At 34.0% G+C, this 23,705-nt stretch overlaps 1 protein-coding gene across 3 annotated transcripts; it reads right to left on the bottom strand.

The window, feature by feature from the left end:
- Positions 1 to 9,035: 9,035 nt before the first annotated feature.
- LOC102600660 (transmembrane protein 56-B) lies at positions 9,036 to 13,546 on the bottom strand. 3 transcript variants are annotated; one of them, XM_006344304.2, is made up of 9 exons: positions 13,281 to 13,546; positions 13,099 to 13,204; positions 12,520 to 12,608; positions 12,270 to 12,408; positions 11,719 to 11,793; positions 11,341 to 11,462; positions 11,185 to 11,260; positions 10,208 to 10,267; positions 9,036 to 9,506 (listed from the first exon to the last, which is right to left on the bottom strand). In XM_006344304.2, exons 2-9 carry the CDS (start codon positions 13,198 to 13,200, stop codon positions 9,369 to 9,371), a joined length of 801 nt encoding a protein of 266 aa, XP_006344366.1. In that variant the 5' UTR covers positions 13,201 to 13,204; positions 13,281 to 13,546; the 3' UTR covers positions 9,036 to 9,368. The 3 variants fall into 3 exon arrangements, with proteins under 3 accessions (XP_006344366.1, XP_006344365.1, XP_006344367.1); XM_006344303.2 differs by having other exon boundaries at positions 13,099 to 13,546; XM_006344305.2 differs by lacking the exon at positions 9,036 to 9,506 and adding an exon at positions 9,513 to 9,641 and having other exon boundaries at positions 13,099 to 13,546.
- Positions 13,547 to 23,705: the final 10,159 nt, after the last annotated feature.

Raw genomic sequence — 23,705 nt, 5'->3', positions numbered from 1 at the left:
CCGTACTAAGATTTTGGGAACATATAGTCTTTGAGATTCTTTTACATTTTTCACGTTGTTAAACATTCTTGGAGAAGTTTGGGATCTAGAATTGAAGATTGTAAGATTTTAGCTTTGATTTTGGTATTGGGTATTGCAGATAGTTAGCAATTCAGATGGGAAATCTTGTTGGTAACGATTTTTTACTTTCCACTATGTTTGGCTAAATCCCCTTTCCTTAGGGGTGTGATCATGTAGTCGAATGCATTAATTAACTAATGGGCGTTATTACTTGCTGATTTTAATGTTGTTTTGAAGTAGGTTCATTTATTTGTTCGTGTTATAATTGATGAACTGAAGTTGCAAATTCAGTTCTAGCTTAACTCTCTATGCTTGCTTGATGAAAAGGTATTAGATTAGAATCATTGATTGATAGTTGTATTGATTGCGTTTTTAAAATCTAGTTTGAGAAAGTGGGTTTGATTGGGTCTTTACAAACCCAGCTTGAGAAAGTGGGTTAATTAAGAAATTAGGTTGTTTGGTAATGTTAAGCTTATTGAGGTTCGAGAGAACTTACTTCAAACATGATAGTTGATTGAGAGATGGCTATTGTAATCAAAACCTAGTGTACCCATTGAGATTCAACAACTTTAAGCAATTAGTAATTACACATACACGAAATTAGCATTCGATTGATCACATTCCTAAGGTCCGATGTCTAATTATTTAATTCCCATTTTAGTTGTTCTTTGTCACAAATTGGTTACTAATCCCCCCCCCCCCATTTGATATTAATCATTGAAACTTCGTGATTTAATTTTATGTTGCGAAACCTTTACCTCTACAAACAATTAGAACACATTTTACTTCCTAATTGAATTCTTTACCATATCACTCCCTGTGGGATCGAACCCAACTCTTAGTTGGGTTTATACTTGTTAGCGACCGCCTACCCTTAGATTCAGATGAAGTGTAGCTGAGTGTTATAAAAAATGGTGCCGCTGACAGGGAGGGGTGCTTTGAATTATTTTATTGAAGTGTTTTCGTGAACTAATTGTATTGTAGTTGAATTATCTTATTTTTGTTCTTGTTGATTACTCCAAAACAGGTGAAGAAATGAGTGTGAACGGGAATAATGCAAGTCAACTCGGGAACAATGATGACATCGGAAACTTGCACGATGTCAATGAGGATCAGCTGGGAAGTGTGGGTGCTATTTGATTGCCTCCAACTGTGGTCAATGCGGTGTTTCATGTGACCAGCACGATGTTGCAGTTGTTGCAAATGAAGAGTCTCTTTGGAGGGCTTGCTCATGAGGACCCTCATGACCACATCCAAAATTTTGTGGATGTGTGTGGACCATTTTCCTTCAAGAACATCACCCAAGAGTCAGTCCAACTCCGTTTGTTTCCCTTTTCTCTAATGGGGGAAGCAACGAAGTGGTTGACCAAACTACCAAAGGAATCAATCACTTCTTGGGAGAGGCTTAGAGAAGTATTTTATGAAAGGTTTTTCCTACTCTCGAAGATGGTTAAGTTGAGGGATAATATTCAGAACTTCAAACAGATTGATGTTGAGCCTATCCATGAAACATGGTTGATGTTCCAAAAGTTGCTTCTCCAATATCCGACTCACGGGTTGCCGGACAATGTGTTATTGCAATATTTTTATCAGAATCTCGACATGGTCAACAAAGGTGTCGCTGACCAACTCATTCGGGGTGGAATCATGAGACAACCGTTTGACATAGCATCGGCCCTGCTTAATGAGATGATGAAAATTAATCGTGCATGGTACACAAGTGAAGATCATGTGTCTCCTTTGAATCTTGGGCTGACAAAGGAACAAATGGTACAGAAACAAGAACGAGATCAGAACATGGCCAAGATAATGACCCAAATGGACATATTGACGAAGTATGTCATGGGAGGTGGTTACAAGGCTGTGAATGAATGTGGTTAGTGCTAATAGTGGTTTTAACTCTGATGACGCACACTTTGAGGCCATGTATAACGAAGAGGTGAAGTTCTTGTCAAACCAAGTAGGGGGTTCTCGTCCAAGCTATTCAAAGGAGGGCGAGAATCAAGGTTGGAATATAGATCGCGACGATGGTTGGAGAGATCAAGATCGAGAATGACGTGACCGTGGTGCAAATCGGAGAGATAGAGATGTTGACAAAGATCGTTATGTTCCTCATCATGAAAGTCAAAAGCTGAAGGAACCAAGGGCTGATCCCAAAGGCTTCCGGACCGAGGATATGCTTGCTCTCATCTTGAACAAGGTGGAAGGATCAGACAAGGTACTCAAGGAGATGAAAGGCGGTATTTCTTTTCTAAATCAAATGGTGACTTCGCATTCAGCTTTCATTAAGAAGCTTGAAACTTAGTGACACTTTATTAAACCCAAAGAATGAGGCATGATCACATGGCAACGTCATGCCACGGCGTTAAATATGGCACTTCTTGGGAGGCAACCCAAGTTTCACTTTTTGTTTGAATAACGTTTGCTAGATGTGCAGGTTGAAATTCGAGTTTTGGAGAAAAAGGAAAATTGGGCGAGCTAAAGTACACTCAGCGAGCCCGCATATCTCACCCTTTGGACCAACTGTATGGCCAAGTTTCTGTTGAATTCGGTGAACTAATGTCCACTTGACAAATCGCTGAGTTGATCTGTAACACCCCAGAAATTTTTTTGAACTAAGACTCGAACCATCCTTCATTGTGAGTAGAATTTTACCGAGAAAATTAAAATTTCTTGAGCGTTAAGGTCACTAGATGTAGCACTTTGAGTTCCAAGAAGAACTAAAGATAGTTCATTCAAGTCATTCCTAAGTTCCTTTAAGTTTTGGGTCAACTTCAAATGAACATAACTCTCGGTACATGATGATTTAGCTGGTCTACAAGGTATCCAATGAAAGGTCTTTCAATTATGTTTCCAAGGCCATCGAGTTTGCTAAGTTTTGAGTTTGGATGAGTGAGATATGTCGTTTTGAAGTCAGGCTGTCCAAATAAGGAAAGTTACCCAAAAATAGTGAGGGGTATTTTGGTCTTTTCCTTACCCAATCAGATTTAATTCATTTTTAGTAAGGTTTTAAGGGTCTAATCCTATAAGGTTCAGTTTTATAATCCTAATAGACACCTAGGGTTTTCGTTGAGAATTCAAGAAGAGAAAAAAGGAGAAAAAAGGAGAGGATCAAAGCATTCGTCGAGAGTTTTGCGTTTTGTTGCGGATTATCGCCATGGGTTTAATCCCTAAGAGGTATGTAAGCTTCCATAGTGTTGGTTTTGTTCACCCATATGCCAATCATGTTATTTTCAACCAAATTTCATTCTTGAAGTTGAAAGATTAGAGTTCTTGATGAGTTCTTGAGAAGTGTTCTTGAAGTTCATCCTAAATCTTGTTGTGTTGGGGTTTTGATGATTTCTTGATATGGAAGTTAGTGTTTTGAGGGATGTATTCAGTATATTAGAATGTACTTATGTTAAGTAATTTAATCCAAGTGATTGGGGAAGAAACGGTTAGATTCTAAGCGAGTTAGGGTGAGAAAATGAGCAAAGAAATTCGTCGGGTTTTCTGGGTTGGGGACTGGCGCGTCGCACCAACCAGTGCGCCCCAAATAATGTTTTGAAGTTTAGGGGCAGGCGCCCCACGCCACTCAGTGCGCCAGGGTCGCCTTTCCCATCCAGTTTGCAGTCAATTGCTCCATTTGAGTTCTTTTAAAGTGTACATTCACTCCCTTTCGATTCTAACTACTCTAAGCTACTTCTAAACACCTATAAATCATTCATAACATGATCATAACCTTGAATTCATAATTAAAATTCAAGGTAGATTTAAGAGTTAAGTTTTGAGAATTCCTTTGGACATTCTAACAAAGTCCCTTTGATTCCTTTTGTGGAGTCTTCTACAACTTCTAGTAACTTGTTTCAAGACTCGAGCAAGTAAGTATGAGAATGAGGAGAAGGTATTCATGAGTCTACTTTATCATCACAATATCCTTCATATCATGAACCATAACTCTTGAATTCATAATTCGCATTCAAGAGAGAGTTAAGAGTAGAGTTCAAGAAAGTCTTTCAGTCAATTATGAATCCTTTGAGATCAACTATCGATTTGAGCTAAGTTTTGAGGAAGTAATTATACGAATGAGAAGATTCGGATACATGAGTTCCATATGGTTATGTAGACCCTCGAGTCGAGTCGTTCATGCCCATAAATTTCGCATGAACTTCATAAATTGAGTATCTTTGAGAGGAGTAGTACCTTCAAGTTCTATGTCTTGAGTATTGAGTTCCTAACCCTTCTGAGATTATATTCCTAATCATGGAACTATTACATATTATCTATGAAGTCCTTAAGTTGAGTAGTTCATTCCCATAATTCCGCATGAACCATATGAGTCGAGAAATCTTGAGATAAGGAGTATCATTGAGTCCATGAGTTGAGTTGTTCATACCCATAATTCCGCATGAACCCTCAGAGTTAAGCATTCTTGAAATAAGCAGTATCACTGAAGTTCTTGAGTTCGGATTTGTCAAGTTCCGAGTATTGAGTTCTATATATAGTTATTGAAAACCTTGAATTGAGTCGTTCATGTCCATCATTCGGCATGAACCCTATTTTGAGAAGTCTTTTACAAAAGACTTGAGCACTTGAGTTGAGAAAGAGTAGAGTCGAGTTTATTTTCCTTTAAATGATATATGGGAACTAAGTATTCCCAAGAGAAAATGTTTTCACATTTAAAAGATGAGGAAACTATGATTTCCAAAAGTGTTTTGAGCAGTTGAGTAACATCTCTTTTTAGAGAAAGATTTTGAGTAATAATCTCAAACCACATAAAGAGTTATGTTTTTAAAACATATGAGCTGAGTATATTTTGGGAGTAGTATTGAGCACCGATATGGGGATGAGTTCAGATAACTCAAGTCTCCATAAACCATGTAGCGGATGTGGGTAGAAAGGGTCATACTTTTTAGATGATTCCTTTGTGCTTTTTAGCACAGACTAGTGGATCCACTTAGTTGAGAGGTCTTATACCTTGGCAAAGTATAGGACAGTTCTGGCAGCGTGGGTGAGACGTTGTATCATCACATAGCTCATAGTGATGGTTGTCGGTTAGAGAAACTTTACAGAGTTATATTGTATTTTTATATACACATTGAGTATTATGGTATTTTTTAATACATTGAGTTTCTATCTACAGTTTTATAGCTTTCCATATATATTGCATCTTTTAATATTGCTTTATCCTTGAGTATCATGAGTTGAGTCTTTCGAGTTGAGTATCTTGAGTTAAGTACCTTTGAGTTGAGTAAGTTTTGAGAAGAGGTAAGTATGTTTCCCTTTTTTTCAAGTTTCAAGCTTATGTTACGCTTTAGAATTCCCCTTACATGCTCGTACATTCCATGTACTGAGCCATTTGGCATGCATCCTTTTATGATGCAGATTCAGGTATTCAGAATCATCAACAGGAGCTTCGTTGATACCACATGGAGTTTGAGTTAGCTATGGTGAGCCTCTTTACTTCCGGAGAATTTCATTTACTTTTCAGTTATATCAGTTGTTAGGATGTCGTGGGTCTTGTCCCGACTTCTATCTTTGTTAGTTAGAGGCTTCATAGATAGATAGTAGCGTTTGAGAAGTCTGCTTCATTTATCTTATTAAATGTATTAAAGACTTGAGTTGCCTATTTTTGGCGAGTTGAATATACTATTTTATTCAAAGTTAAAGATTTTGTAATTAAGTTCAATGCATTTTATTCAGTTTTTAAGTTTTGTATGCTTGAGTTAGTCTTCCGCTTGTAGTCAGCCAGGATGAGGGTTCGTTTGGGGACCAGCAATGGTTCTCGAGTGCCGACCACGTCCAGGGTGTAGGCTCGGGTCGTGACGGGCCTCACCGAGTGAGGCGCGAACTGAAGGGTCAAATGCCTTTCAACCCTTTTAAATTCACATCTTCTCCCTATTTTGAACTTCGACTCCTCCACACTTACAATCAAATTTTAGATCATAGTTTTTCACTTCAATTTTTGTGGGTGTCCTCGTGTAATCGGAATCTGAAGTGTTGCCCGTTATTTCTCGTTACCTTAGTGTCGTGTGTCTGCAATTGAGGTTGGTTGTCCAAACTTGTTTTTAAATTGCAAAATTTGTGTCGAGCATATGTTTGAGTAGTTTGTAGATCTATTATTTGCTTTGATTTTGTGTTAAATTGCTCGTTAATATCTATTTAGAAATCAAGCATGCCTGATATCTTGTTTAGCCTAAATTAGTTTGAGATTGGTGTTTAAATTGTGTAAATTGAGGGTTTTGCATGTTGGGTTTTGTGTGGGTGAATTCTGAGTAACCCAAGTTCCACAAAAAAACTCGAAATCGCCCAATGATGTATTGGGCGATGTCATTCTTAAGGGTAAAATCATTGTTTGGTCGAATCTAGATCAATTGAGGGAAGTCTGAGTAGCCCGGGGTAGGTAATCGTCATGGGTAAGCTTGAATTGCATAGAATTGTCATTGAAACTGCTTGTCATAGGCTGTGCGATAAGAATTGGAATTTGGGTTGGAAATCCGCTATGTTGGGCCATTTGGCAAGTTGAGTCGAGCTCGCCGAGTGACTCAACGGCTCGCCAATCGACCCCTTATCGCCTTTTTGACCTGATCTGTTAGTATTTTACATTGTAACTTTCACCGATATGTGTGTGCTCATCGAATTTACTCGGCGACTCGCCGAATGAGTTTCGTCTCACCTTTCTTACTTTCTTTTTGGTTGTTTGTTTCTGTGACACTCGGTGAAGCTATCTCTGGTCGCCCAGTCGCTGAATGGTCTATGATATCGCCCTTTTATGCTGAATTTCTGTTGTTTCTTTCTAGAACTTTCGGCAAGCCCTCTACTACTCGCCGAATGGCTTTGGCAACTCACCGAGTGAATTGGCGAGTTTTCCTGCACTCTTTTTGAAAATGATATTTTGCTAACCCTTTGCAACCGCATGTGTTTTGTTTGTATTTTTCTACAGATATGGCTAGACCAAAGCTTCCGGTGAGAGGTCCACCACATCAGAAAAAGGCAAAAGGGGTCGTAATTGCAGTGACGGTCACACCTCCTTGGCCACTCGTCCTAAGCCTCCTCATAGGTGTGTGAAGGGCAAATTGTGCACCGTTAAAAAGCAATCAAAGCAAAGAGATAAACAATACATGCATAAACACTATTCAAGAATTACTAATTATTTTGTCTACTTTGTTAATTCCTCATGGTTCCCACAACCCTAGTTGTGGATGTAGCTACTCATTCTTTGGTGATCACAATTCATATTAAGTTTGTTAAAATAAATCATGAACTTATAGTTAGAGTAATTGAAATCAAGAATCTTGAATTGATGAACAAAAGCTATATTATAAAATGATGCTTCAAGAATAAAATGAACAAAGTCTTCATAAAATAATTATCAAAGCCAAAAAAATAGCATCGAATCTACTAACAAATGCATAAGACACATGCAAAACTCTAAGTTTAAAGCTTTATAAGTACTGTAAATCTGCGGTACATCATTGATCATATGGCCTTACATTTACTCATAATCCTTTAAAATCCTCAAAAAAAAATTGAAGGATCCTTTCTCTGTTGATACCAATAATAGTATCATCTGCATAAGTTAAGTGATTTAAATTCTGGCTCAATTTAGGCATTTCATAACTAACATAGTTATGATTTTAAATAAAGAATTAAGAGCACTTGATGACTCTTCACCTGATAGAATGCATTGAGATAGAGATTAAAGAGTCCCCTTGCTTAACCCCCTGATAGAGATTAAAGAGTCCCCAGTGTTCCACTATATCCCGACAGATTTGATAAAAACTTATAGCGTAGACATCGCCACCACTAGCATTTTCTTCATTAAGATTGATAACTGTAGCTTTCACTGCTACTTCTTGAGTACTATAGTATTTTCCTTTCTGTTTTTTTTTTACCCCTTCTGTCTCAATTTATGTGACACATTTTGAATTTTGAGATTTAAACAAGTCTATCTTTGACGGTAATTTTTTCATATTTCTTTTAAATATTTTGAATTGTCAATTATTGTCACTTATAGTACTTTTTACGCAGTTTACAAATATATAAATTTTATTTTTAAAAAATTGAAGATTCCATGAGCAAATTCTGGATCAAACTTAAATTGTTTGACTCTCGAAAAATGAAATGTGTCACATAAATTGAAAACGGAGGGGTAGTAATAAAAAAAAATCTTTTGGGACAACATGAGTAACAAGAGACTAGGAAATAAAGGGAAAACTTATCGACATGGATATTAATATTACATTAATAAATATATAACACAACTCTTTAGATAAATTTTTTAAATTTCCCACGAGTAATTAATATTTATTGTTATCTCAATTTAGCTTGTGACCATGATTAATTAATGAAATTTAGTGCAACCACTAGCTCCAATAAATTTTCTTTGAAAAAATCTCCATTAGAAATTGAACTATGAAAGTGTTGAATTGAAACTTCATTATTGCTAAGACAAATGCTCGATAATTTTCCTTCGATTATGATACAAGACATTCCTTCTGGTACACAATTCAGATGAAACCAGAGACCAAATGACAGTTGTTTTTGTCTCACAAGATTTCTCCATTCAAAAGAATAAAGCATAGACAAATGCTCTTTTTATTCTTGTCCAAAGGTAATGTGATTAAAACTAAACGTTAGTTACCACAAGTGATAAAAAGTACGTGTAATAGGTTGTTTGACCAAGCTTTTCCAAAAGAACTTGTAAGAAAAATACACTTTTAAAAAAGTTCTTGACCAAAACACTCATTGTTGTTCAAAAGTGATTCTTAAATTTATTGGCCAAATGCAAACTGATTCTCACCAAAAGTACTTTCGAAAAAAAAAACTTATTCATAAGCCTAGCCAAACAGGCTGTTACAAATATACTCCAATTTTCATTGATTTAATATAAACATCAGGCGGGAGAGTAAAAGGCCTCACAAGTGGATATGATTTTAGTGAGCACCAAATTGAGTTTCTTTTTGCTAAGACAAAACCAGTTCTTGTGCATTATGAGAAAAACTGTTAAGCCAATAGGCTCTTTGTCGCCTTGCAAAAACAACAGCACAGTCAATAACAAGTCCTACACTTGGGCATTACATCACACTACAATTCTTGAAAGAGATGTCACGTTTATGATTAGTAATTTCCGATAAAGATGCTGTAAAAATGTTAGTTTACAATCACTTCTTTCACTTGTTTTGTTGGCTCAGTAATTCAATGAAGAAGTAGGGATTGGAAAGCAGCTTTACTTGATGTACATAGAGGTTGATTTCATTGATCATAACCCTGGCAAAACACACAAGTACCTGCACAAGCTTCAAAAGAGTAGTAGTTGTTGTTGTGTGCTACTGGCTGTGTCTAGCCTTTCTCAAAGTCTTAATCAAACCCTTTGCGATTTTCCAAAACCAGACGATATTTAGCAGTGCCAAAACAGGAGGTACAGTTAACAAGCTATAGAATCCCAGCGGATAAACTTTCTTGATCTGAAGAACAATTGAAGTAGTGTCAGATGTGTCCTGTTATCTTTTTACACATACATTTTCCGTTCAAATGGAGGAAACAAATATGTTATTTCCAAAACAGCTTCTAGTCAGGTAGGGCCAGTTGATACAGCTATCCTAAGCATAAAACATAACATCACATCAAGAAAATCTCATGGACATATAATTCATACCCGACAATCAATTGCATTTATTATGTTTAAATTATGAGATAATTATAACTCCTACAAAGTTTAAGATGTCTCACTTTCATCAATTAAATAGGCTAGGCCCCAGGGCATTAGTCTAGTGGTAACAACGAATCTGTGATGTGTGGTTTACAGTACATGCACATCAGGGTTTGAATCTTGCCATTAAGTGAAGAAAGATAGAGGAGCAGTCCCATTATTCACCGGCCATGACCCTCAGAAATTTTGCAGTTATAAGAAAAGCCTAATCAATTAGAGAAATCTCTAAAGTCTAAATACATGTATCCCTTGTTTAGACACTTGGATGATGCAGAGGGAACCAAAACTTTGACCTAGCTACGTAATCAATTAGGACCTAGAGTTTATAAATCAATATCTAGTATAACAGACTTGAAGAATTCCGCCGAGCTTCAAAATCTCACAAGTATTTAAGTTGAAGAAGAATTAGACCTTAAAACAGTTCAGCTTCTACACATTGTGCAAATAGGTACTCACCAGATCAAAATGGCTAAACATGTGATAGAAAAAGAAGAGAAACAAAAGAATCCTTGCAACCTGAAAGCATCACATCAAAAACCTTGGTTATAAAAGTTAACAATTTATTAGCTTTAGAAGTCTCTAGACTAAAAAAAATAACAATAAAGATCATAAAAAGATCAAGTCAAATGAGAATAAGAAATAGTAACAGTTCAAGATGTTACTGTGTCAAACATACAGCTTACTTGACTTTTCCTTCTATTTTCATGAATTACTTGGAGAGAAAGTCAAAACTCTTGATTAAAAGATTCATGATGCTATCAAGCTTAACCTCAAAACAAATGTTTAATATTATTGCAAGATTGTCATATCGCATAAAACCCAGGCAATTTCTTTTGGTTTCTCAAAATGTGGATACTTTGATATATTGGTCAGTGGTCACAAATATAATATTTGAGTTGCTGAATTATTGTTTAAAAAGATCCTTGTAACATAACCAGCTAAGGCGCAAACACATTTTTTATCAAGTAGATTTCAAGGCATATGTAGCATTAGTAGAAACGCAAATATCTTCAGAATTTTCAGCAACACAGACCGTATAACTACCGGTTGTTAAACTTTGAACAGAACATGATAGAAGCAAATGTTCAAGATAGTTGATACAACTAACTTGGTTTCAAGTTTAGTTATTGTTGTTACACTACATTGCATTGGTGGTAGCACAAAGACTTTTCTGATGAAATTAGACCACCTTTACACACTTATCGAGGACAAATCAAAAGTACCTTGTGCATAAAATGATTTCATCAAAGAAGAAAAGCAATTTATCAATTTATGAGAAAAGAGGTCATAAGTTTAAATAGACCATTCTTGCCAAATTAAAATTTATAGCCACCCAAGTAGGAATCTAGCTTAGCTTCATAATGACGCATAGCATATCCGCATAATTGCAAGAACAAAGAGAGAAGGAAATATATTCTCGTGCATGACCATACCAGCCACCCAAGAAATAAAGCTACTCCATTACAGACATAAAGCTGAGAGTTCTTTTGACCAGCAACATCTAGGTACCTACATATATGCTAATACAGTCGGTAATGTAGAATATTAGATTTGGAAGACAAGGAATAGCAGATGCCGATTGTTCTTACCATCTTAAATTAACACAGGGAGTAGTACTCTCAGTAAAAAGTACCATAAATATATACATCTGTGCTTGACCACTTAAAAGAGATTGAACAATTGCAAACATTGAAAGTCCGTGATGTAAGACCTGAAAGATAAAATAAAAATTCAAAGTCAAAGTACAATCTTAAACATCAACACCACAAAAGATTCAATAAGATACACAATCAGACCCTATGAAGAGTAAGAGAAAATCATACATCAACCTTTTACAAGAACTCCATGGGCGGGATAAAGTAGAGAGGATTAGTACCTATTATGCATTGATTAAAAGCCCAACAAACCCAACTTATGAAATTGATAGTATACTTATACAAGAAAATACAGTGTTTTCTCATACTTACATACTGCGTTCCGCCCAAGGCTGGGAAGTAATAGAAAATCATTGCCAAGTCTGCCAGAAAGTAGCCAGCGGAGATCTGCATCACCATACAGATAGAATAGAGCTGAGAATTGATAATATATACATCCAACATAATGTCAACACAAGAAGCTAGAGTTGAATTAGATGAAGGAAGAAATAAGTTGTTCAAGTATAAACTCAAAGCATGACCACAACAACATTATTACGTTTAGATCCTGCAGGGAAAGTTAGAGTAGAGTAGCCCCAGGTAAGTAGAGCCATGATTGTGTTACTACCCTAGGAAATTGAAAGCATAACGATGCATGAAATTTATAAGAGTATGAATTAAGCATTTTGCTCTCCGAAATGGTTATAATAATAAAACTCCTCATGACTAACATACTTCACAATACGGACAAAACATTTGTTCATCTAAACTAATTTTTATTTATGAGATAAAATCTGGCTAACTGACGAAATGGAGAAATATTGGCAACCATTTATGATTGTAATCTAAAAGGAAGTCAATGAAAGTAGTTTTGGCATAAATACCCCGAGTATGCTGTCTGAAAAGGCTGATGTTCTATTTATCATTAACTCATCCTGAGCACCATCACAGAAAAGGTCTGATTCAAGCAAGACATATAAAGAAGCAGCTGCTACAAGGAGCGCATGGAAAGTGGAAAATCCTCTGAACAAACGAAAGATTCCTCAGTAAGACACTGGCACCATCCAAGACACATAAACTATATCACTAGAAATTAAAAAAATAAAAATTTCACATGACAGTTAAGATTACTACCTGTTGTTCCATTCAAGCTTCTTCTGCCAATCAAGTTTAACATATCCCGTGAAGAAGAAAGGGCTTATAGCACCTGTTAATTGATAAACCTTCAACCAAAAAATATAACATCTTCCAAAGTAAGATGACAAGCAATAACACAAGCTATGTTTTTTATTCTAATCAAGCAAAGCAAAAAGAGAGAGAGAGAGAGAGAGAGAGAGGTGAAGGCCGAAAAGGGCATACAAGTTTAACTTTTATCAGAGGTAAGGAAGAATTGTATTTTAAAACCTCTACTTTTTTTAATTACTAAGGAAAAAAATATTATCCAGCAAATGCATGTAATAAGTGCAGACAAATACAATTTGGTTAACTTATAGGAAATGCATCAAAACATTATGACCAGAATAGCAAGCAAGAATGTCAAAGATTTCATTCCCAAAGAAGAAAAATGGAATTGAATCTAGTTTGAAACAGGCAGAAATACAAGGTGGTTTGGTAGATGATAATATGTTCTTTTCTTGTAAAGGCAATAGAAAACTAAGGCTAAAGCATATGTGAAGGGTGTGGAATGTGAAGAAGAAGAAGAAGAAGACTCACAATTTTACAGATGATGATACCAGCAAAGAGAGAAAGCAGACACAGTAATTCTTTAATGGGGGTAGCATGACCCGCTATGCTAATCAATCCAGGACCCAACATATTGCTACAAGGGAACATCAAATCTTAAATCTTTACAGAAAAAGATTCACATACAAACACAAAATAGATCAAATTCTTACAGGAAAATTAAAGATGACTGACATAGAAGAGGAAGAAGAAGAAGAAGAATGTTTCAACTCTCTAGGTCAGAGAATTGACCACATCCTTGAAAGAAATTTAATGCCAATAACCACAATTCCATTTTTTTTCTTCCTTTATTTTGATTTTCCAACCACTATTTCATATTTACATTCACTCCCCATTCAAATTCATATTCCTACCCATCATAAAATCCATGTCTACAGGAAATTTGGCACATTAGGGTTCAATTTGGGGGAAAACTGCAATTATATCTATTAATTCAGTTTCTACTTTTAAATAATTATTTATATTTATTATTTTACTATTTATTAATTATGTACTATATTTGGAGTCAAATACATTAAGATACATCACTTCTTCAAAATAGTGTAAAATAGAGATACCTATTTAATTATCTATATAATTTACTCTCACTATCTATCCTAATCCTTCCCCTCCCACGTTTATCACCCAAAATTACTTTTCAATCCGCTTAGGCTTGACCATGATGATATCACTTTTCGTTGATGTTACCCTAATACCTACTGGAGATGGAGTGTCGTTGGATTTTTGGTGGCTTTCGGGAATTTTGGTGGTGAGGAGAAAAGTAGGAAAGAATGGAGAATTTTCCGCTTGTTTGATGAAGTTTTCACCGAAGACTGCGATTACATGAAAGTAAGGAGACAAGCAGCGAGGTCACATTGATCGCTCGCTAGAGAAGGGAGAGACCAAGTGGAGAGGAGGAGAGACGGTGATAAAAATATGCATTTGATTAGGTGTACATTTATCTAATTAAGAGTTCATGTATCTGATAAAGTGTACATATATTGAAGTTAAGATTATATATATCCATGGAAAAATATTTTTCGAACTCCAAAAAAATGGGATGAAATTTCAAAATTTTGAATTTCTTAAAGAATAAAATAAGGGAAGAGGCAATGAAAAAAATTGATGCTAAAAAAGTGTAATGAATTTTGAAAAAAAATTGATCAGTGATACGGTAGATACTCTACAGTCGTGATTTGCTCTTTAATTGATGCACTTAAATTATATTTCATAATTAGATACACATAATTAGATGTATATGTTAGTGTATATCTCAGATTCTGGACGTGCTAGATACATGTGTTTGGAGACCGAAATATTGTTCAAATTATAATATCAAAAACTCACGAAAGAGTAATTATTAACTCTTAAACTAGTGAGATTTGTGTTATTTGCCCTTCTACTTAGCAGTGTCTAGCCAATCTTCTAAAGTTGGATCAAATAGCCAGAATTAATATTTTTGGTCAAATACTCATTTTGTTCACTTTTGTCCACTATTTCAAAAATATTGTTTTGGTTTTATTTGTCACTATTCACATATATAAAAAAAGCACAACTATTTTGTTTTCATGTTTTACCCTTAGCATTAATTTCTTATTCCCAAAAATCATCTTTCAAGACCTAATACTAAACATCAATCTTATATCTTATCTTATATATATATATATATAAAGAGAATCCTAGGCCGCTTACGTGGCATCATTAGAATTCAGAAATTTATTTCTATGTTTTTCTTTCTACTTTTAGGCTTTTTACCCCTATTTTATATTTACCTTTAAACCCATTTTTTCAACTCATGTGTCCCTTCAAACTGTTGTGTCCCTTCGTTTGCGTCTCTTCAGGAACTACCTATAAAGACTTGGCAAATCATACCAGTTGTTGTATCATTTTTTTCGTGACAAATTTAATCTCTAATTTCTTTGAAACTTTGTCAATTCCTTCTACTTTGGATCTTCACCAAAAAAAAAAGAAACAAAACTATAATTTACTTGTAATTTTTTCCTCCATTCAACATGTCAAAAGAAAAACTATATTTCAACTGATCACAATCATGACAATTTTTTGGTTCGTACATACTTTCTTTTGGGTTTCCTCTTCTGTCATCACTTTGTCTGACAACTTAAGTTTGTGTTTTATTCAATGATCTGTAAAATTTCTTGATGAAATCAGAATTGGAAGAGACAACAAAGAGAGAATAAATTTCGCTGCAACTTGATAAGGTACTTGTATTTATTAATATATTTTATTGGGAGTTAAAATGTTGTTGTATTAATTATATCTCAAAAATGTTGTAAAGTTTGGCGGAAATGGAAAAGTCACTACCCTTCGAAAACGTCACAATCCTTCAATGTAAAAAGGTGTCTGCTTTTAATATATTTTATAATATAAATAAATATAGTATGGAATATTTTGTAGGATTTGGGCTAATACTTTTGGTATTATTACTTATCCAACAACTTTGATATAATCAATTAATCAAACAAATGGTCCATAAAGTTGCTTAAAAAAATATAGTATGAAAATATAGAATATGTACTAAATTGGGTGTTAAGAAGAAGAAGAAGAAGAAGAAGAATAGAAAACTTAGAAAATTTGTTGTTTAAAAATGTGAGTGAGCCCCTCTATTTATAGCCAATAAATGGTAGTATGAATAAGTTCTTATTGTGCCTTATCAGAAAAGTCACAACCCTTCGAAAAAGTCACAACTCTTTCGGAAAAGTCACAACTCTTTGGAAAAGTAACAACCTTTCAGAAAAGTAACAACCAAAAGTCTCAACTCTTTGAAAAAATCACAACCCTTTGGAGAAGTCACAATCATTCAATGCTAAAAGGTGTCTTCTTTTAATATATTTTATATTATAATATAAATAAATATAGAATATGTACTAAATTGGATGTTTTAAGAAAAAGAAGAATAGAAGATTTATGAAATTTGTTGTTTAAAAATGTGAGGGAACTCATCTTTTTATAGCCAGCAAAGGTAATAAGAACATGTTATGCCTTATTAGAAAATATTGATTATAGTGGTATGTGAAACTTTCTTGGCATGCATTTGGCGAGGAGACCTTAGGATAAGTTGCTAAAACAAATGGGATGAGAGGATCGACCCGTTCAGATAACTTCGAAGAAAGACTGTTGGCAGCAGGTAGAGAGATTTTTTTTCCTCTTCAAAACACAAGGAAATGCGGGCAGGGTAGAGCTCGTCAAAGGGTTCGAGAATAGGGTAGGGTCATGTCCTTAAGATTCAAATAAGAAAAGATTTCCAAGACTTTATGCTCCATACAAGTGCTGCATACAGGTTCCTGCCAGGATGATTGGGAAAGATTCAACTAATTTGAACCGCTCACATCACAATAGTAGTAGCGTAAAGGCCGTAAGTCGGGGGGCGACCATAACATATGGCTATTACTTTCACACCTCTCTCTCTGAGAGAGTGATCCGCTGCGTGAGCAACCCGATTGTGCCTTACACGTGCTCTACATGCCGCACATAATCTTTCTTCCCAACGAGCCCTTTTTTTATTTGAAAGACGGGCATTGTGTTCGGTTTGAAAGACATGGTTTTCAGTATGTCTCCAGATAGGGCCCCCACTAGTACGGCTAGCTAGTGAGCGGTTCTTTCGGGCGGGAAGAAGGCCGAACCATACGGGGGGACATCTCCCTCAACGCAAGCACCATTGTTCGACACCACCCGAGAAGCAAAAGATTCGTCAGTCTAGGCTGAAAATACATGCATAGATAGTGGTTTAATGTCAAGGACGATGACAGAAGCTTGGGACGGAGCCGTATGAGGTGGAAGTCTCACGTATGGTTCTCTGAAAAGGGAGTGGCTACCTACTGGAGCTTTGACCAAGCACCACCGGTCAATTCCACTTTGGGGCCACCCTAACTCTACTATTATTATAGGAGTATGGGGTTCGAGACAAAGAAAGATCAAGGCAGCATATCAGTTGTTCCTTTATATTTTACTTGGATCTGTTTTTATGCTATTAGCTATTCTGTTGATTCTTCTCCAAACAGGAACAACCGATTTACAAATCTCATTAACCACAGTATTTAGTGAGCGGCGCCAAATCTTTCTGTGGATTGCTTCTTTCGCCTCTTTCTATCTGGTAAGTTTTTTAAACCTTCAAAATTACATATGTATTAAAAATTGTGTTTTTTTAATAATTTCTTAGATTAATCCATTTTTGTAGGCGCACATATTTGGTGTGAATCTGCTATATTATTTTACAATTTAACATCATATAAATTATCAAATTTGGGGTATGCTAGTGATGTACTGATATGAATATGTTTTACTTTTATATTGCTCAAGTAATAAGCTTTTATTAAATAGATAGTCGTTATACATGAAGATAGGCTATGACATAAAATTAAGGCTGCGCAACGGACTAGAACAGAATCACCAAACCGGAACGAACCGGTACCGAATCGAAACGGGACGGTTTGACTGGTTTGTTGACCGGTACCAGGATGAACCGGACCGGAATTACCGGGACGGATACTCGGTTCCATCCCATCCCACTATATATCGGGATGGAATCGGAACGGACTGGAATGGGATAAACGGGACGACACATCTAGCTATTTCAAAAATTGATAAAAACTTTTTAGTTATTTTGATTTTTTGAATTACGAAAATATGAATGTTTTTTTTATTTTCTAAGTTTAAACTTTAAATTAATAGTTTTGAAATTTATAGTGTAATTTTACTTAAGTTTATTTTAAAGATATTTTTTTTAATTTTACCTATTAAGTTTACAAGTTAAGTTTAATTAAAGTTTTTAAAAAAAGTTTTTTAAGTCTTAGTTTTCTAAATTTCAAGATTTGAATCTTTTGAAGTTTATAAGTTATTACTTATTAATATGTTATAACTTATAAGTTATATTTATAACTTGTAATTTAAATAACTTAAGTTTGTAATTTAAAAATAAAAAATAAAAATAAGGATAAAACAATGACACAAATGACAAATTTAAAAAATATCAATCCAATTTATTTAAATTTGTATTACAAATTACAATTTACAACTATTAGTAGAGTGCATAATTTACGCAGCCACCTTCTAGGAAGGGTTCTATTTCAACTAAGCCTCGAATGTAATATTAATAGTTGTATAGTCCCGTAAAGCCTTTCTCTAATGGCTGAATCTATGAATCTATGAACCGAGACGGTTTGACTGGTTTGATGATCGGTACCGGGATGAACTGGATCGGAATTACCGGGACGGATACTCGGTTCCGTCCCATCCCACTATATATCGGGATGGAACTGGAACGGACTGGAATGGGATAAACGGGACGACACATCTAGCTATTTCAAAAATTGATAAAAATTTTTTAGTTATTTTGATTTTTTGAATTACGAAAATATGAATGTTTTTTTATTTTCTAAGTTTAAACTTTAAATTAATAGTTTTGAAATTTATAGTGTAATTTTACTTAAGTTTATTTTAAAGATATTTTTTTTAATTTTACCTATTAAGTTTACAAGTTAAGTTTAATAAAGTTTTTTTTAAAAGTTTTTTAGTCTTAGTTTTCAAATTTCAAGATTTGAATCTTCTGAAGTTTATAAGTTATTACTTATTAATATGTTATAACTTCTAAGTTATATTTATAACTTGTAATTTAAATAACTTAAATTTGTAATTTTAAAAAAATAAATAAATATAAGGATAAAACAATGACACAAATGACAAATTTAAAAAATATCAATCCAATTTATTTAAATTTGTATTACAAATTACAATTTACAACTATTAGTAGAGTGCATAATTTACGCAGCCACCTTCTAGGAAGGGTTCTGTTTCAACTAAGCCTCGAATGTAATACTAATAGTTGTATAGTCCCGTAAAGCCTTTCTCTAATGGCTGAATCTATGAATCGAGACATTGGATCTGGTTTAATATCTAAATTTTGTTAAATGCATTCAACTAAAGCTTTTGCACCATATTCTTTATATTCAGGGTTGAAAAGAATTGCAGTTAAATAAATTTGAGGGATAGGAAAAAAATATTTCTTAAATTTTGTAATCATAACTTCAATAGCACTAGTAAAAAATTCATTTGTTTTATATTCAGAAAAGAGAGATGAAATCTCACATATATATATTAAAATTTCGGAAATAGTAGGATAATATATTCCAGAAATTTTTTTAGTAGCATCATAAAATGATTCCAAAAATATTCTAAGTTCATTTATTTCATCCCAATCACTATCATTAAGTTTTAATTCAGGATAAGCATTATGACTATTAAATTGCATAGTAATAGGTTCTCTATATGTATAAGCAACTTCAAGCATATCATAAAAGGAATTCCATCTAGTTTTTACATGTTTCGGAACTTTTCTAAACGGAAGTTTACATGCATTACAAAAACTCTTTAAAATTGATTAATTCTACTACTACTATGCATATGAAAAATATAAGCATTATCAACTTTATCACAACTATTTTCAAATAATTTCACACCGTCACTAACAACCAAATTTAATACATGCGCAACACATCTAACATGAAAAACATATTTACTAATAGGACAAATTCTAGGTTCTAGCATATTAGTATCATTTAAATTAGCAGAAGCATTATTTAAAGTAATACTAATGACTTTATCACAAAGACCAAAAAAATCTAAAATTTCCAACACAGTAGTAGCAATATACATTCCAGTTTTTTCTATTGACAAATTTTATAACCGATAATTCTTTTTTGTAAATTCCAATTATAATCAATCCAATGCGCAGTAACATTTAAATAATAAAAACCATTAGGACTACGACCCATATCAGTGGTAATAGCAACTCTACAATCCATTATTTCAAAATAGGCACGCAAATATTGACAATGTTTTTCTTGAAATTCAAAAATATCTTTTTACCATTCTTCTTGATAAACCTTTAAAACTAGGATTATATGTATCACGAATATATGCAATAAAACCCGGATGTTCTCCAAAACTAAAAGGTAAACCACAAACAACAACCATTTTAGCAAAATTTTCACGATCAAGATCCTTATTATAAGTTTGATGTGTAAGAGCACCACTTGGGTTCGAAGTATTTAATTCACCTTAAACCATATTTGACCCTCTAGCCGATGCTACAACGCTAGAATCTTCACAAACATCAAGAGAAGATATATATGCAAACCACTCTTTACTATGATTTTTAATCAAATATTTTTTTAATTCCCCCGTTGAACCTCCACTCCCACCAAATTTATATTTAAAATGTTGTTTACAAATATTACATATACTAAAAGTTTTTTCTTCATTCAAATAACAAAATTTCCACACATTTGATTTTAAAGTACGTTATACCTTGGTCTTACCTCTAGTTGGAACAATAGGGGGACGACTAGTTCTAAACGGAGGATTGTCCTCCTGAGGTGGAACTTTAGTACTATTGAGGTCGGGACTAGTCGGTGTATCATCTAAATCTACTTCTTCATCAATTTCTACTTCTTCATTTTCTTGATAATTACCATAATGTCTTTCATAAACCTCTTCGGAAATTATAGGAGTATCCGAATTAATTTCTATAGGACCGGGACAGGAAAAACTAGGTTCATTCACATGCATAAATTCATCCGTATTCATTCTAACAAGAGGAAATTTAGATTTAGAAGAACTAGAACCTTTATTATTTTTGTAACCATATTTTTACTGTTTGTACAATACCTTTTTTACCTCCAATTTTTTTAGAAGACTCCATCATTTAAAATTATAAATTATAAAATACGAAATTTAACAAGAACAAATAATATATAATAAGAACAACTTACAAATAACAAATATAAAAAATATATATAAGATTAGAGAGTGGAACGAAGTTACCAAACATTTTGTGTAAAGAACAAACGATTATAACCGAAAATTAAAAATTGATGTCGAAACTTGAAGTTTGAAGAAGATTCCTCCTCCAAAAATTCACCAAATGATTATTCAAATCTTCACAATTACAAAATAATATGATTGAAATTTAGAACTTGAAACTTGAAACTTTGAGAAAGATTGAAAATTGAGAAAAAATTAATATTTGTTCTTGTAAATCTGTAGTTAAAAATATAAAGAGAGGGAGTATTTATAGGATTTATATTTTAGAAATAAAAGGGGAGTAAGAAATTTGAGGAATTTTCTTTTTTACCGTTTGGATTTTTTTTTCTTTCACCTTACCATTTGGAAATATCAACGGTTGAAATATTAACGTTTGAAAATATTAATGTTTGAAAAAAAAAAAACTATTGGGACTTGGGGCATTGGGCGTCGGGAAGGCTGCCAAAGTGGCAGACTTTTCACTAAGTCATTTGCCTTTTCAAGACAGCCCCTGCCAATGGCAGGCGGCGGCAGGCACAAATACACATTGCCTTATTATATAGGGGCTCTATATATTATATATTTAATAAATTTAAAAAAATATCAGAATCGGAACGGAACCGAAATGAACCGGTACCGGAATACCAGTATCAAATCGTGATACCGTTCCGTTCCGAGTATCGGTTCACGGTATCCCATCTCATCCCGAAGATGACCGGACCGAAACAGACCAGAATGGACCGAAACGGTACCGGTACGACCCGGTCTGGCGCCCAGCCTTACATAAAATATGTTTACTATAATTGTTTATCTTTATGTTTCAACTAGCTAGATCTAATACAATTAAAAAGGTCTAAGTTTAAGGAGGTTAGTAACTAATGTACAACCACATTAAGTTTCACACTCAAATTGATTGATGTTTCATTTATCTTTGTATTTTGAATTTGTGATTGTACAATCGAGAGTTTTTTAATGTAATCACAATTAATTTTAATAGTAATAACTGAAAATTGCATGTAGGCTTTGGAGAAATTGAAGAAATATGGCATATAAACAGGAAAAGGATCTTATGATGTTGTTCTGATTTTGTAGAAAAAAATATAGGACAACGAAACTGTTGATGGTGAGAAGAGGGATGAATTTATTCAAGAAGAAAAAATTAAATCATGGGAGAAGAAGAAGGGAGTTGTATGGTCAAAAGTTCTTTAAAGTATTATCCTATTGTAGTAAAACATACTCCCTCTGTCCCAATTTATATGACTTACTTTCCTTTTTAGTCAGTTCCAAAAAGAATGACACATTTCTATTTTAAGTAACAATTTGCCTATAAAATGTCTTTTTTACCCTTAATGAAATGATTTACAACCACACAAATTTCTATCATTCATTTTGGACCACAAGTTTTAAAAGTCTTTCCATTTTTCTTAAAGTTTGTGCCAAATCAAAGTACATCATATAAAATGGGACGGAGGGAGTATTAAACTTCAACAAACTTTGAAAAAGAAGGGTTAGTCTGTTTTAGAACTTTACGTAGTTAATGTTGTTTTTGTTAGAAGAATGTGTATCATGAAGAAAAAATAAAATTTGATGTTGAAAGCTACTACTATGGATTATAAGGTTGGTAATTTCTCCGTTGCTTGAAGTTATGTTGTGTCCTTTCAAAACTATTATACATTAACTTCAGCCCAAATGTCATCTTAGAGTCCAAAATAAAATATCGTCCCTTCCTGAGATCTCTAATTTCTTCAGCGACAACGTCACTCCTTCAAATACAAGGATGAAATTTTCTATTCTAGAAAAAATCCTCTGAGAGTTAGGGTGTGTTTGATATGAAGGAAAATGTTTTCCTAGAAAACAAGTAGATTTTTGACTTATTTTCTCATATTTGGTTGGTGAGTAAAAAATATTTTTAGTGTTTAATTTATGAATGAAAAATATTTTTGAGAAAATATATTTTATTTTTACTAAAGAGTAGAAAATAATTATTGAAATTGAAATTGAAAATATTTTTTTAAAAACAAACTTAAATTATTTTTGGAGGGGGGGCTGATGGGGGGAGGGAGGTCGCGGGTAGGCTGGTGTGGGGTGAAAAAATAAAAATTTATTTTTTCAACAAAATTTTTTTAATATGAAGTTGGAGGAGAGTTTTAGAAAAAAATTTCCTTAATTTTTGAAGGAAGGTCATTCTCCTTAAATTTGGGGAAAATGAGTTTATTTGGAAAACATTTCCCAAAATATTTTACCCAACCAAAAATGAGATTATTGGAAAATATTTTCCTTCATACCAAACACACCCTTAATGACTTTTCATGTCCATATTTTTTTTATTTTTACTAAATCTAATCTCTGCATATGTCACGCCCCAAATTCAAGGGGCGCAACTGGCTCCTAATGCCAAAAATGAGGCTCGAGCCGACCCTGCTAAACCCTTTGCTACTAGCGCATGGCAGCCACACGTAATCAAGAAAACAAACAAGTATATCTCAGCTTAAAATTAAGCCCTAAGCCGGCAAGGCCCCTGTCAACAGATCTAAAAAAGAAACAGCTACTCCCAAGAGTTCATATACAGAAATAGCCAACTAGCACAAAAGTCCTGATTGGGCTGTCGAGGCCACCATGATCTCTATATCGAAACTGAAAGTAGGTATATATCAAGACAATACATCAAACAACTAACAAGCTTCAACAAACAAACAAACTAGGCCAGCATGGCCATAACGTATCTATAAACCCCACACACTAGTCTTCAAACCTCTAAGAGTAGTAAAGATTGGTGGGAC

Source organism: Solanum tuberosum, unplaced genomic scaffold (genome assembly GCF_000226075.1).
Source record: "Solanum tuberosum cultivar DM 1-3 516 R44 unplaced genomic scaffold, SolTub_3.0 scf00053, whole genome shotgun sequence".
NCBI classification, from domain to species: Eukaryota; Viridiplantae; Streptophyta; class Magnoliopsida; order Solanales; family Solanaceae; genus Solanum; species Solanum tuberosum.
Note: the sequence above shows the minus strand (reverse complement) of the source record. Positions and strands in the feature narration are given on the sequence as shown.